At 43.8% G+C, this 14,363-nt stretch overlaps 6 protein-coding genes across 6 annotated transcripts; 3 read left to right on the top strand and 3 right to left on the bottom strand.

The window, feature by feature from the left end:
- Positions 1–2,856: 2,856 nt before the first annotated feature.
- O0I10_001490 (uncharacterized protein) lies at positions 2,857–3,988 on the top strand (the record flags this gene model as incomplete). Its single annotated transcript, XM_058481585.1, has 2 exons — positions 2,857–3,423; positions 3,548–3,988. The coding sequence occupies 2 exons, from the start codon at positions 2,857–2,859 to the stop codon at positions 3,986–3,988; spliced, it is 1,008 nt and encodes a 335-aa protein (XP_058347442.1).
- Positions 3,989–4,333: 345 nt separating this feature from the next.
- On the bottom strand, positions 4,334–4,953 carry O0I10_001489 (uncharacterized protein; the record flags this gene model as incomplete). Its single annotated transcript, XM_058481584.1, has 4 exons — positions 4,334–4,450; positions 4,502–4,665; positions 4,734–4,823; positions 4,893–4,953. The coding sequence occupies 4 exons, from the start codon at positions 4,951–4,953 to the stop codon at positions 4,334–4,336; spliced, it is 432 nt and encodes a 143-aa protein (XP_058347441.1).
- A 510-nt stretch (positions 4,954–5,463) lies between these two features.
- Positions 5,464–6,152, bottom strand: O0I10_001488 (RING-box protein 1A; the record flags this gene model as incomplete). The annotated part of the gene is made up of 6 exons (XM_058481583.1): positions 5,464–5,476; positions 5,539–5,624; positions 5,688–5,758; positions 5,827–5,877; positions 5,932–5,959; positions 6,042–6,152. The coding sequence occupies 6 exons, from the start codon at positions 6,150–6,152 to the stop codon at positions 5,464–5,466; spliced, it is 360 nt and encodes a 119-aa protein (XP_058347440.1).
- A 2,469-nt stretch (positions 6,153–8,621) lies between these two features.
- On the top strand, positions 8,622–10,394 carry O0I10_001487 (uncharacterized protein; the record flags this gene model as incomplete). Its single annotated transcript, XM_058481582.1, has 2 exons — positions 8,622–8,916; positions 8,980–10,394. The coding sequence occupies 2 exons, from the start codon at positions 8,622–8,624 to the stop codon at positions 10,392–10,394; spliced, it is 1,710 nt and encodes a 569-aa protein (XP_058347439.1).
- A 405-nt stretch (positions 10,395–10,799) lies between these two features.
- O0I10_001486 (uncharacterized protein) lies at positions 10,800–11,954 on the top strand (the record flags this gene model as incomplete). The annotated part of the gene is made up of 4 exons (XM_058481581.1): positions 10,800–11,030; positions 11,097–11,275; positions 11,332–11,744; positions 11,824–11,954. The coding sequence occupies 4 exons, from the start codon at positions 10,800–10,802 to the stop codon at positions 11,952–11,954; spliced, it is 954 nt and encodes a 317-aa protein (XP_058347438.1).
- A 235-nt stretch (positions 11,955–12,189) lies between these two features.
- On the bottom strand, positions 12,190–13,998 carry O0I10_001485 (mitogen-activated protein kinase HOG1; the record flags this gene model as incomplete). Its single annotated transcript, XM_058481580.1, has 11 exons — positions 12,190–12,317; positions 12,387–12,642; positions 12,701–12,780; positions 12,846–12,917; positions 12,979–13,135; positions 13,220–13,267; positions 13,339–13,438; positions 13,493–13,536; positions 13,603–13,732; positions 13,817–13,864; positions 13,943–13,998. 11 exons carry the CDS (start codon positions 13,996–13,998, stop codon positions 12,190–12,192), a joined length of 1,119 nt encoding a protein of 372 aa, XP_058347437.1.
- Between the last annotated feature and the right edge of the window lie 365 nt (positions 13,999–14,363).

Here is a 14,363-nt window from a genome sequence, read left to right as displayed (position 1 = left end):
TACTCCTCCTCCACCTTATAGATAGCTGGATGGCATTCATCTCATATAATGCGATCATGATCAAAGAAAAGCAAAAGTCTGTAATTTGGATGAGCCTATCCTTTATTGGAAAGTACACCGATTTGTTGTGGACCCATCAATGCAGCTACATAAAAAAGAAAGGACTTGGTTCATTCTACCATCCACCCACTGAAATATCAGATAAGCGGCTCTACAAAATGGAATAGCTCCAAGCTATATGTACGGCATAAGATTCTTGTTCCTTTGACACATCCATCCATGTATGTGCGTTCATTCTAATACCTAAAAGTGTCGCGTGGCACAAGATCCAACCAGGAAAATGCAAGAGCCCTGTGGCTGTTGTGTTGATTGTTGACCTCTGTGTATGCATTAAGCTTTGTGCTAACATCGGTACACATCTTTTGGCTTTGATACATCTTCTATTCATGTTCCCTTTTCTACGTCCTTCGTGATCCATGAATACTGGATGTGGTGGTGGTTGTGATGGACAAGTGAAATGATGCAGGAGAGACATGAAGGTAAACGTCATCAATTAACAACCAATGGCTGAGCAGCAAAAAAGAAGACAACCCCCAGCCCAGCCCGCCACAGACACAACAATTTTAGACACCACGCCAGAAAAAATTCCCTTTCTTCCAAACAACACTTCTTGCAATGTCGCTCGTCAACAGACCCAACCGTATCATCCAACAACAACGTTTCTGGCAGGTAATTACAACTACTACGACCACCAGCATGACCTCATTGCCCGACGTGGACGATCCTCCATTGAACTCAATTGTCTCACCAACAATGTCTACGCGCGCTATAGGCTCCCTCCAACGAGCTTCTCTACATTCGTGGTCCCAGAGATAAGCTTTTCGTCTACACCACCTTCCTTGTCCTTGGCACTGGTCTTCTCGGTTCTCTCTGGGGTACCATCAAGATGGCTCGTGTATGTTGATAATCATGATTGTACTCTCTCTTTTCATTCTATTCACATCTATTCTTATGATCTTTTAGGGCCAAAAATAAGCAACACGCATCGCCTCCTCCAAGAAAAGAGAATGATAGATCTTTTGTTGATAGAGCCCGCCATTTCGTAGACATTGGCAGGATTACATAAAGCTGCTTTTGATGTTTATTACAAGCGTCTTCAAGTGGAAGGAAGGGGAAAGGAAGGAACATGACATGTGAAAGGAATGGATAAGAAAAAAAACACAATCGGGCGGGAAACCCGGTCGATCCATTAACACCAGCAGATGACAGTTTGTGGTACAATGTGCATTCCCCACGGTTGTTCTATTTGGATGATCCACCCTTTTCTAGATGAAAATCGCGTCATGTCGTTGGGGGTAAGATGGTGGGAGAGTGTCTTGTATCCCACTCACTATTGAATGGTAGATGTGTATACACGTGTTGGTTACTTTTGGTATGTTGATAACATCGCTCATTGGGAAAAGGGTTGGGCCCTTTTGAGGAAGCCTCGTGATCTCTATTTGCCCCGAGCATTGTGTGTGTACGTGTGTGTCATCTGATCCACCCAACATTAGAAGGGCAAACGCGACATTGGATACATGTGATGGCTTCTTTCGATTTCATTTGCTTAAAGATAATAACAAGGCTCTGTTGCCATCGAATCACATCCTCTACTCCTTGTTTGCTTTTGCTTCAATTATCACCTTTAATGCATCCTATACAAAATAGGGAATTGAAAAAGGGGGCTCCTGCTGGTAACTACAAAACAAAAACCCATTCCCATCACATTGTTATTCACACACATGCACACACACACACACGCACGCGCACCACACGCCTTTGCTTGGCGGCGTGGAATAGAGACGTATATTGATAGGTCAAGGATGACACGCACTCAAATTAGTTTGTGTCAGGTCGGATGATGGGGTGTGCGCCTATTTTGCTACACACCGTCATTGTGATTAGGCACAGGTGTATGTCATCTACATGTAATTCTAATATCATCATCGGCGGTAGTAAAGAAGGCGTTTCCCAATGCAAGGTGGATGTCGGATTATGCAACATAAATATGCATGAATGTGGAGGGGGGCATTTAGAAGAACGCATTCGCTGATGTCAGCCGTACAGCATAGTGATACATTTATGCGTCGTTTCCTTGACGACGTAATTACCATGGCAACAACCCAGCTGAAGACTACGTGATCGATACGAATCGTTTGATTTGTATACATGCCATGTTGCAGTATTTGTTTATCATTGGAAACGAGAAAAGTGGGAAATGAAGAAATGAAACAGTGAAAAGAGAAGAAAGAAGTTTTGTTTGGATGTCCATCATGAATGACAGGTATGAATTTGATGATTGGACATCCCTCGGAAATATCCAACATGGATCCACGGATCGGAATGAATCTACCGAATCATGGATGATTGCAATGCAAATGAAAGAATGGGTGCCTTGTAAACACGTGGGACAAACATGAATGCTTTGAATGGGCTCTTTGTCACCAATGGCAATCAAAATGCAAGGGGGCATGACCTTGTGTTCAGCCAGTATGAATGAATGGCAGGCATCACGTTGTGGCGGATGAAAAAGGCTTTTGTCGTTTGTTTCAAGGAGAGTAAGTGATTGAAACCATTTTCTCGCGGATTGGCCAATCGAATTAGCTTTAAGCATCCATGCCCCGCTGGTAGCAGTTCCTAACAGGTAAAAGGCCCAATTCCACTTCTTGAGCGGGCTTTCTTTCTCCTCTCTCTCTCTCTCTCTCTCTCTCTTTTTCTCTTCTACTTTCACACACTCACACTCTTTGGTCACCAACAACCCCATTCCAACCAACCCAATTTGTATAAAAAAGAGAAGAAGATAGCGCCAATAAACAAATGACCATGTTGAAAACCCAATGTGAAGTGGCGCCTTTCAACCACAAGGTCGGGGGTCATGTGGCCATGTTTCGACTTGCTTCCAATGGGGCCATTTGCAAAGATGTCACTGCAACCAAAGAACGCTCATTCTACAAGGATTTACAACAATTCCCCCATTTCCAACCTTTTGTCCCTCGCTACATGGGCTGTATTCGCTTATCGTATGATAGTACCAAGCAACGACGACCTGAATTGGCATGGGATCGACAACGATATCGACACCACCTTTATCATCACACTGAATATGAAGAAGACGACGATGATGATGAGCAACCAGCCAACATTGTGGTGGATAACAATGACCTGGCAACATTAATGGTGCGACACGTTGGCAACAAGGAGGGTCAGGAGTTTATTGTGATTGAAGATTTGACGGTCAACATGAAGAAGCCCTGTGTCCTTGATCTAAAAATGGGAACTCGCCAACATGGTGTCTATGCTTCACAGGCGAAAAAGATGAGCCAAACGGCAAAGTGTGAACGATCGACCAGCCGGCGATTAGGCGTACGCATGTGTGGAATGCAGGTAATTGATCTGTTCTCTATTTTACGCCCTATATTCCTTCTCCTTTTATCCAATCACCGCCCTTTTCGTTTTCCCCCGCTTTTATATGATGATGGATTCCTAATTCATCGTTGATCCGTTATAGGTTTACAAAGTCAATCGTCGCACGTATGAAGTACAAGACAAGTATGTTGGACGAGGATTATCACCACTCACTTTCAAACAAGTGCTCTATGATTTCTTACATGATGGCAAGCGATTATTGACACGGCACGTATCTCAGCTTTTATTCAAGTTGAAGCAATTGGAGCTCTTGATTCGATCACTACGTGGCTATCGGTTCTTTGGATCAAGCTTACTTGTTATCTATGATGGAATGGATGAGACCAGCAGCATTGACGTACGAATTATTGACTTTGCGCACTGTGTCACGGCCAGAGAAATGCAGGAGAAAATGACGACCATGAGTTGGCCTCCGGAATGTCCCGAAGAACCAGATCATGGGTACCTATTAGGGCTGCGGACATTGATTGATACCTTTGAGCAAATGCTTGCCGACCATCCACCATCACCACAACAGCCATGAAGTATATCACATCACCCCCATCATTCATCATCCCAACGTATATATACACACTCCCTCTCTCGCCCTCTCTCTCTTACCCTTATTTATCATCATCCTCGTCCTTCGCTTGATCCCTCTCACTCTCTCTCTCTTGTAGTTCCCATCCAACAATCCCGCCCACTTTGTGTTTATAGCAATCTACCTTGATGTACTTATGTTAATGATTCCACCCCCATTATTTGCTTTCTTTCCTCTCTCTGTATATCTTCAATATACAACAGCATTGATTTCTGGTTACATCATTTCTCTCTCTCTTTTTTGTGCTAAAAAAGAAAAGACCGGGTATATCCATGGCGTGCTTGCTTGTTATTGTTGTCCCTCGAATTTTAGGCGAGATTGTTCAAACAATAGCTCTTGTTGTCGCAGCAATTCTTCCTCTGAGATCCCCGTCTTCTCCAATCTTGAGCTGCGCCTTTCACGATCCTAAATATCAAAGATTAATAAAACAATCGCTATCCTCTATTCTCATTTTACCTTTTGCTGTTGTCGATGTTCCTTGTAAACCTCTTCCACATCTTCAATGTATTCCTCGAAGCCGAGCTCACGTAAGGCAGAGACAATGTGTTCGCCTGCAATGGTCTTTTTTGCTTCCTTGTCGCATATGTCATTGGCCTCCGAGGCTATCAAATGTATAAATTCTGTATCCATGGATAATGATGAGTCTCCGTTGCCAAGGATACAAGCCGTATCTCGATTCAATACCTACCGACGCAGCAATCTATCAGTACATCGCGAGCTTCCTTAGTGCATGCAACGTCGCTCGGCATCATTTCGTTGATGAGCTTTTGAACAGTGGCTGTAAAAAGACACAGTTGAGTCAATGGGGGGCATCTCACCAAAGGGAAGGATAAGCAACGGCACTCACCTTTGGGTAGAGAAAGCTCATCGTCGCCTGTAGGTACACCGGTTCGTTCACTATCACTCATGGTTGAATATGCAGGAAAAAAACGCGGCTTGTGCAACAACAATAACCGTTCATCTCTCCTTGAAAAGCTTGCATCATGCTTTATTCACACCCAGTTTCAGCCTTTGATCCCTAACCTGTCATCGACAAGATGGTATTCTAAATAAAGTTTTTGCCTTTCTTTCATTGGAGATATGCTTTAGAGTGTGCGAGTGTTGGATTCTATACATGAGCCAATAGATAGGGTTGCATAAGAAAGCACACTCCCGGTGGTTGATAAGCCGACGACGACTTTCCACATGCATCACCATGGATAGGATTCCCCTTTTCTTTCCTACGTATGTATGTGTGTGTGTATGATGCCTAATCGACAAGACGACAACTTCAACGATAGGGACCTTGCCCACACCCTCCAAGGAACAACACCCCAACACAAGATAGGATAGAAAGATGACTTTGATTGTACTGCATTGCTTTGTTGAAGAAGGGTAAAAATTGAAAACACGCCAATCAAGATTGCTATCTGATTCCTTTATCGTCCATATCTACGTGAATGTCATTGTTAATCCCAACGTATCCCCAAAATCAAACAACACAATGCCCTTACTTTTGCCATTCCCAGTCGCGATTGTCTAGAGGACATACTTGACGACTCTTGAGCCAGCGGGATATACAATGGAAGTGGAAAGCATGCTATGATCATATCATCAATGATTCATAATCCAATGTGGAACGCCGTTTTCTTTGTTCACTTACGTTACAAACACCCCAGGCTACTGTGCATTCCTCTGAAGTAGCAGATGCTTGATTGGCTTGGCATTCAATACCTAATCGTATATATCAGTATCATGTTGGTGGTGGGTGCGTGTATGCTATGCAGCGGAATTCCACTCACAAAGATCCATAATGTGATTTCGGCAAATGGCACAGTTGTCGACGACGATATCTATCATTTCATTATTAGCCCCTTTGCATGTATGGATATCATCTTGCTATTTACCCCAAGCCCATAGAGCAACAGCGTTCCACTTTAGAGAGAGAGAGCACACACGAGATAAATAAAAGGAGTGAGTTCTTTGTGATCTTGACGCCATGCCCAGCCGCATTTACCTTCTTGACTTCAAATCGCTTCTTTTCAGCTACGTCTTTTGTTTTGCCCTTGACGTCAGCTTGCTCTTGCTGTGCAGGTGGTACTTCATCTACATCCATGGGAGTTGACATTTTGGTATAGCGGAATGGGGTCTGTTCAGGGGAGAAGAGTGCAAGTGAATGGGTCAAGGCCGCGCGTAGTTGTTGTCGTTCAATACCGGAGTTTTCAATGAATCCAAGCCCATCCATCATGCTTCTTCAATAAAGCACTGATAACAACCCATTGATTTCACCTTCACATACAATGGATGCAAGTGGATACAATCATACTCATTTTGATTTACGTATGCGGCATCACATCTACAATGCGATAAGGGAAAACGGCTATGTAAAAAAAAAACAATGCGCAGCAAAGAATATAGCTATCATCATCATAGTAGTAGTACCACTCGTCGTGGATTGTGTGGTTTAGGGAAGCCGCTACTATATGGCTGTGGTGGCCAAAAACGTTTACAGATGCGCTTTATGCTTATCAATAAGGATGCCAACGACTTTGTATTTCCTGTAACGGGCACTCACGCAAGCAACGTCTCATCATCTCACATAATTTGGGCACAGCAGGTGATTTGTGATAGCAGATGGATGGCACCGTTAGATGATGGATTCCACACATGAACAATCAATCACGCCAAAGCTCTTAAGACATACCACTGGTAGAGACGCCCACCTTATCTATCACTCATTCCTCCTTTTGTAATCACAGAAATACCCACGCCTACCGCGCACATAAAAGATGTTGTCGCCCATCATTGTACTCCTACGCATCTCTTTTTTTCCATCATCACCCTTTGATTGCTGATAATGCAAAGCTCGAGTTGTTTTGAGTATGCCGTGGGTGGCTCTCTTTGTGAGCGAGATGTGTATTCACCTTCATGATGACCATTAGCTATTCATTGTTATCCTACTTCCATTGTCATTATGATATTTGGCTCTGTTAACAAGGTAGAATCCAATGATCTTCTCTTCTCATTCGTTGAACCTCATACTCATATTTCAATTCAATGTAGTGACCTCCCAAGGTGTGCATGCAAAGTTTGGATTAGGTGGGGTTACACTCTAATATAGCCCGCATTCGGCGTACGCAAAACATCCTATGCTAGCCATGCCCCTCCAAAAATTGTATCCGCAACAAGAGTAGAGGATGACAAGCAGCCTTCGGGCTCTACCAAAGAGGGTGGCATCAAGCTATTAAAAGAAAAGATCATTAGTTGAGCTTGCAGTCATCGGCGAACAACCTAGGGAAACGATATTACGAATGTAGTCAATAATTTGAAGCAGCAGATCAATACATATAAAGCCGCATCATATACAACAATGAAGAAGCGCAAAACTTACGGCATACAAGTCATCCAGGACACCATCACTCTAACGGAGACCAGCATCATCAGCCCCACCAAATGGCGGTTCATACAGATACGCTCTGCTACCATACCAACCGGGGATTACTAGGTGCGCGACATTTTTCGACATCGGGGGCGCTACATCCCCCTAGCAGTTTAGCATCAAAAATACCGATATCAGATGGTCAAGCTCTTTGAGTTGATCGCCACGCTGCATGTGAGTTCCTTTGGTTTTGACGAAAGCATGTGCTAATATCGTATCCGTAGTCTCTTGTGCTTGAGCAGGCTCTTGTCACCGAGGAATTGGAAGCAGAAGTGAACGGCGTGGTTGAAATTGAAGAATCTAATACTGTATCATACATGCTTTCATTGAATGACACCACCACCGATAACAGCAATCGTATATGAACATCTACATGGAATGGGTTCAGCAAGAAGCATTGATCGAATCATATCACCACCACCCTAATCATTACGACGTCTTTCATTTTCATCTTGAACATCATCTCCATCCATACCCCCATCGCCAGCTGCACCAACACCTCCACCAAATATCATCATTCAGCATATGTTATCCACCACGTAGTTGACCGGCTAGTAGTCTTTTTATTAAAGCTTGTGATAAGTACAACTAAATTTCTTTAAAAAGGGGATTGGATCAACTCTTCTAGCTATGGAGCATATACGTTGGTTGAGAGAAAGTGAAGGAAAAGCTTAGTGTCTAAGGTGAGGCTTCATGGACAATGTTGGTGAAAAAAGGCCTTCTTGCTGCTGGAGCTATCAAATTGTTTTACTTCTCATCGGCACTGCCAAGCAACACTTGTTATCCATTTACAAATCGACAATTTACCTGTCAAGAAGGGTAGGAAATATGTGGACGAATCACGTGCTCGTGACATGTGATTATTATGCGTAATGCCATTCTGTGTGGTAGGATGCATGATTGTGGATGGTCAATTTCCATGGATACAAGGATCATAAAGATACCAGTCATAGAATGAGCTTTTTCATGTCATCAAGAACCATTCAACCGCGGTATTGGCCTTTTGTAAAATGTGTTCCGAGGAATGAATCCGGATGTCGTCCGTATTGATCCCGCATTGTGTAACAGAAATGCGCATGATATTCAGGTGCAATACCAAGGCAACCAAAATCCCCCTTTTAAAGTAACGACCTCCCTTTTTTTCTTTGTTTGACAACCATGGATGTACTCCCTTACGACGTAGCCAACTCCATTTTCTCCCATCTAAGCCAATCGGATTGCTTGCAATGCATGGATGCCTCGCCATGGTGGGTCGCCATGACGCCTCAATACGCCACCCGTGTCTGGCGAGATATTGAAATCACCAACCACACCAACCTCCACCAAAAACACATGCTGCAGTGCCTGGGATCCCATGTGAAGAAAGTATCATTTCGCGAGTTGTCGAATCATCGATTGATCCAAGCGATGCGTATGCTGATCAATCAGCAATGCACAGGTCTACAGCAACTAGGTAATAAGGTGGGGGGGAGCGAAATTATAGGCAAAGGGAATGATAATAACGCGTCTTTTATAGAATTCATTGGATGCAGCATCATGGATGTATATACTTTTTTACGTCTTTTGGGACAGCTTGCATGTTATTCAACAGTGACAACACTCTTCCTTCATGAAGCTTACCAATCCAATGTCGACGTGATACAATTAATTGAAGCGTGTCCACATCTTCAACGCCTTTCATACATGACGAATTTCCATGGCAACAACAACAACAAGTCTTCATTTGGTATTCCAATGGATCAAGCCGAGAGGGTATCATCTTCCAAAGTCACGCATCTCCATTTGCATGGTGGCATTTTACAACAAGCGGGGGATGATATTTCACGGATCCTTCATCATTGCCCTTCCCTTGAAAGCCTTTGCTTGTGTTGCGATATGCGAGGTTGTGATAGACGACGACAACCATTTGACCTGGAGACGATTCAGCAAATGTGTCCAAAGCTTACATCATTGGAATGCAACATTGATTGTGGAGGTGGTGGATTTCTTTCCAGCTGGCAAGAATATGACAATAGCAAGGAATCGTCAGTTGGCTTGAGGCGATTTGTGGCTCTTGAACAAAAAGGATATGGATCAGATCAAATGGCACCAACATTAATGCAACATGGACACACGCTACAAGTGCTCTCGTTGAGCCGTGATGATCGACTCTGTGGACTGCAAACTGAATGGAGAAACTTGGATGCTTGGATGAATGGCTCTGCACTACGTGTGCTATCACTTGACAATATCAACATCAAGGGACATACTGTGGCAGCACTTTTGAAGCAAACTCGTCAAGTGGAAGAATTCTTATGGGTGACACCCAGGGCAGATCGCATGACCAATGATGTCGCTGATGCACTTTGTGAGCTCGATCAATTACGTTGTCTCCATATTGGCTATTGTCCTGGTAACGGTGGTGGTATTAGCTGCGATGATGGTAGAAGCATTGCTGGTGTCGATGGGTTTGAACGACTTTTTGAATGCTTGGGCACCAACAACAAGGTCAACAATAGCAGGCTACAAGTGCTTGGCTTGATGGGTCGTGGCCTAGTAACGGATCGCATGTTGGAACGGATAGCCACTATCTCCACATTGAAGAAACTTGGATTGTGGTACGCTGCTGCTGGTGATGAAGATGACCTTTCAGATGATGGCATGATGCATTTTGCAACCCACTTGCAAACGACGCGTCTTGAGTATTTGCAATTGGCGGATATGAGCGCTCTCTCGGATAAGGTCTTGGGTCAACTGGTGCAAAAGCAACAGCATTTGAAGCATGTGGACCTGACGGGATGCAACTTGGTGACGAACGCAGGGCTCTTGCAGCTGCTTAATAATGTGCGGTCCATCTCGGTAAACAACTGCGCATTGATCACTCGTTGCGCAATTGCAGAATTCCAAACCCAATTAGGAAAGCACATGGTACAGTTTTCTCCAAGTGACTGATATGGATAATAGTACATGTGTTGATTCCATTATACCCCCTTTTTTCATTGTAATCGAACAGTCTAGTCCCTTTTATTACATAATCAAATGTTTATTGTATTTGATAGATTTACATGATTGGGTACCAAATAGCTGGGAGAGATGTAAAAGAGTAGTGTGTTTGTAGGGTGGTGCATGTCGGTTGCTATGATGCAATACAAAGATGAGGGTGGGGAAATTCGCATGGTTGCATGGTTGCACGAAAAAAGGTGAGACAACATCATCGGCCAGGTCCAGAAGCTCAAACGAAAGAGTCATCATCCGGATTAGTTTCGCTTAACTCTCGTCTGCTACTATAACTACTTGAATCTCAGCCTTTTCCTCCACTTTTACTATTACAACAACCAACCAACCCCCCAAACCCCAATGGCTACCAACAATGAACCCAGTGGTGAGCATGTCACTCTCGTCGCTCCCATTCTGCAAAAACTCATCGATGGCGTCGTCTCGGAATCCCTTGATCAAGCTACAGGCGACGATGTATTCGACGATTCACCTTACGAGCGTGTGTTATGCGCCGCATGGGATGTGTGTACAGTTGCCGACTATGCTCATGCCATTGAATCGACGTCTGATTTCCACCGTGTGTTCCTCAAGGTAAGTTCAATAGAGCCGAGGGTGTGGGGAATGGGATGGTATATCTAAAAGGCAATGTGATGATAGATCGTTACCATGACAAAGAGGCCCCGAACGCGTGAGCTGGCAATGGGTGCACTAGCAAACATGGCATGTCACTGGGAACGAGTGGGAATACGACTATTGGATGACTTGGATGTATTACGGCTATGTCGATCTATCTTGTGGAATGAAAATGATGCCCGTGTTTTATTAGAAACGACAAGGTAAGTGATTGCCCCCCTTGTAATTTCCACATTAGACTGATCCAAGATTATCATAGACTTCTTAATACCATGCTTGTACACTCCTCCAGCGAACAGATTGTCATTGAGCATGAGAATCTCACTTTGTTTTTTGAACCACAACCCATGTCACCGCTTGTATTCCATCAGTATACCCAAATCATTTGCAACACTCTTCACGCTGAATTATTACTCAAAGCTCTCGAATTCGCTACACGAGCAGTCGTCTACATCAACGCTATCACACACAGCCTCACTCAACGGCAGGACCGTGACAAGTATATCGTCAAACAAGATACATTGGCATTGATGAATTGGGGGGCTGAAAGACTTGATGAAGAAGGTCGAGGTGTTGGTATCGGCATGGGCTTCAATCGCCTCGTGGCAAAGAATGTCATGCATCTCCTATGGGCGTTGACAGCCTACGGCCTTGTTAGTCCTTCCGAGTGTGGTAAGTTATTGACATTGTCATTTGTACATGACTTCTCACATCATGCATATCTTTGTACCACCACCAGGTCCTTTATTAGCTCAAGGTTTAGGTCAATCCATGTGCAGGTTGGTATCTTATATTCAAGAGGAAAGAGACGAATACGAAGATGAAGACGACGATATCCAAAACTTGGCCGAAGCATTGAATACCAAGCTCAGCATGTCATAATAGACGCACACACACGCACACACACGCACGACAACCCTTTGTATCATACATTCAACCGCCCACCTCTGTTTACTTTGTTACGCTTGTATACACTCATAGTCTCATCTTCTCATATCGAGCAAAACTCTTGTACATTTATAAATGGGGAGATCATCAATGAAAGGGGGAATAACAAAAACTAGAAAGAATAAAAGAAAATACTTGCTACGCAACATATCGTATTGGAATCCAGAGATTACTGTTGCTGCTGCTGCTGGAAAACTTGTCCATCCAAACCGGGTCCAGTAAGTGGCGTGCCAAGGAATTGTGCACCATCCACATTATCCACATTGTGAAAGTCCAAAATCTCAGAATACATCATGACTGCAACAATGAAATCATTAGTCTCATGTTCTCCTTTGTTTCCTCGTTTCCCCACTCCAAACAACTTACCCTTCCAGGTATCTACTGGTAAATCAGCTTCATTGAATGACCAATCGAACTTTTCAGGAGCAGTGGGTTCATCTGAAGGGTCGTGGTAAGGCGCAAGATAAGGATGTGCCAGAGCATCAGCAGCATTGATACGTTTGCGAGGATCAAAGGTAAGCATCTTTTCCAACAAGTCAATAGCCTGTGGATCTTGGCCAGCAAAACGTTGGCTGAAAGGAATGGGATCACGCTTGGGAAGGTTCTTCACAAATCGAAGCGTCTAACAAGGTTGCAATTATAAGCTACTGTACATTTGAAATGTCAACTTTTTTACTTACATTTTCACTGCAAATGGTGGAAATCACATCATCGGGAGGAGTACCCAACAATTCGGTAATGATCGAGAATTGGTGGACGTCTACATTGACGCATGATGCCATGTTATCACGTGCATGCTCTGATGACCTTGATCTTTTTACTTACGATCCTTTCCAGGGAACAAAGGTTTGCCCTCGAGCATCTCAGCAAAGATACATCCAGCACTCCAGATATCAACTAAATGATGCACATTGTCAATCCTTGGCCGTGGTATCCCACTCTTTTGTAAATCACTTACCTGCTACATCATACTTTTGCCATGTCAACATGATTTCGGGTGCACGGTAGTAGCGCGTGGATACATAGCCAGTCATCTGAGGATCTTGGATACGGGCGAGACCAAAATCACAAATCTTCAAGTCGCAATTTTCATTGATCAAAATGTTGCTTGGTTTCTATCATTGCAAACAAAAGATTGTGCGTGTGTGAGTGGGTAGCCACATGATAGGTATGTATCTTCACACCATGTTGTCACTTACCAAATCACGATGGATGACGCCAGCTGAATGCACATACTTGAGACCTCTCTATTAAACACACAAAACAATGAATGAGCCAAGACATGTCGACAAGTAAAACCTGATTGATGATGACTTGCCAAGATCTGATACAAAAAGTATTGGATGAATTGCTTTTCAAGAGGTCGAGATTGAAGCAGACGATGGAGATCAGTGCCCAAAAGCTCAGTGACAAAGTAGCTGTTGTAATCCATGTTAGTCCCTGATGCATTGTCATGATTCGTCAACCATTACATGTCTTCCAAAGGAGAAATGAAAATGTCGCTCAAGCTAATGATCTACCGATTACAGTTGTCAGGTCGACCCCGTATCCATAGCTATCCAATCACATCCAATCGCCTTACATTTTCATGTCGCAATGCCTTCAAAAGCTTGAGTTCACGATAGGTACGCTTGGCGAGCACAGGGGCAGAGAATGGCTTCATGATCTTTTTGACGGCAACATTCATGCCAGTGAGCTGGTCCTTTGCAGAGCTAAGCATATCAACCGTGAGTTCCTTTTTTCATCCATGACTGTAGTTTCCCCTATTTCGTTGAACAGGGCTTTGCATTTCTTACCAGACAAGGCCAAAGGCACCCATGCCAACAGGCTGCAAATCAACATATCTATGTAGAAGAAAATGGGCGGTCGAATGAGAATGGAGTCCACGGATACGCGTCAATAAGGCATTATGAGCATCTTACCTAGTGGTCACTTCAAAGACGGTACCGAAAATGGAGAGTTTGACGAATTCAGCCATGGTACAATGGAAGACAAGATGGAAAAGTTCGTAAAAGAAAAAAAGCTTGAAACGGGGTCCTTTTGGGTGAGCGTTGTTGCGCCCTCCCCTCTCCGCTCGCCACAAAACGCACGCCTGTGTCTCAGCGGTTAGCATGTGTGTGAATACATTTAGCACCCATCTACCACATACCAACAGCCCTATTTTTGTTATAGTATCCCATTCAAAGAATAAAGCATCCCATTTCCTTCATTTCCTTTGTACATTAAAGTGGACAAAAGGATGATCCAAGCGTAGTTTTTCCCAATGAAACAACAGCATACGCACTGGGCTTGTTCTTTCTTCATTCCATTGGCCATCGCTGCTAGCTGTTGCACAAGATCGCG

Source organism: Lichtheimia ornata (genome assembly GCF_029851405.1).
Source record: "Lichtheimia ornata isolate CBS 291.66 chromosome Unknown scaffold00004, whole genome shotgun sequence".
NCBI classification, from domain to species: Eukaryota; Fungi; Mucoromycota; class Mucoromycetes; order Mucorales; family Lichtheimiaceae; genus Lichtheimia; species Lichtheimia ornata.
This window is presented reverse-complemented; position numbering and strand designations above follow the sequence as displayed.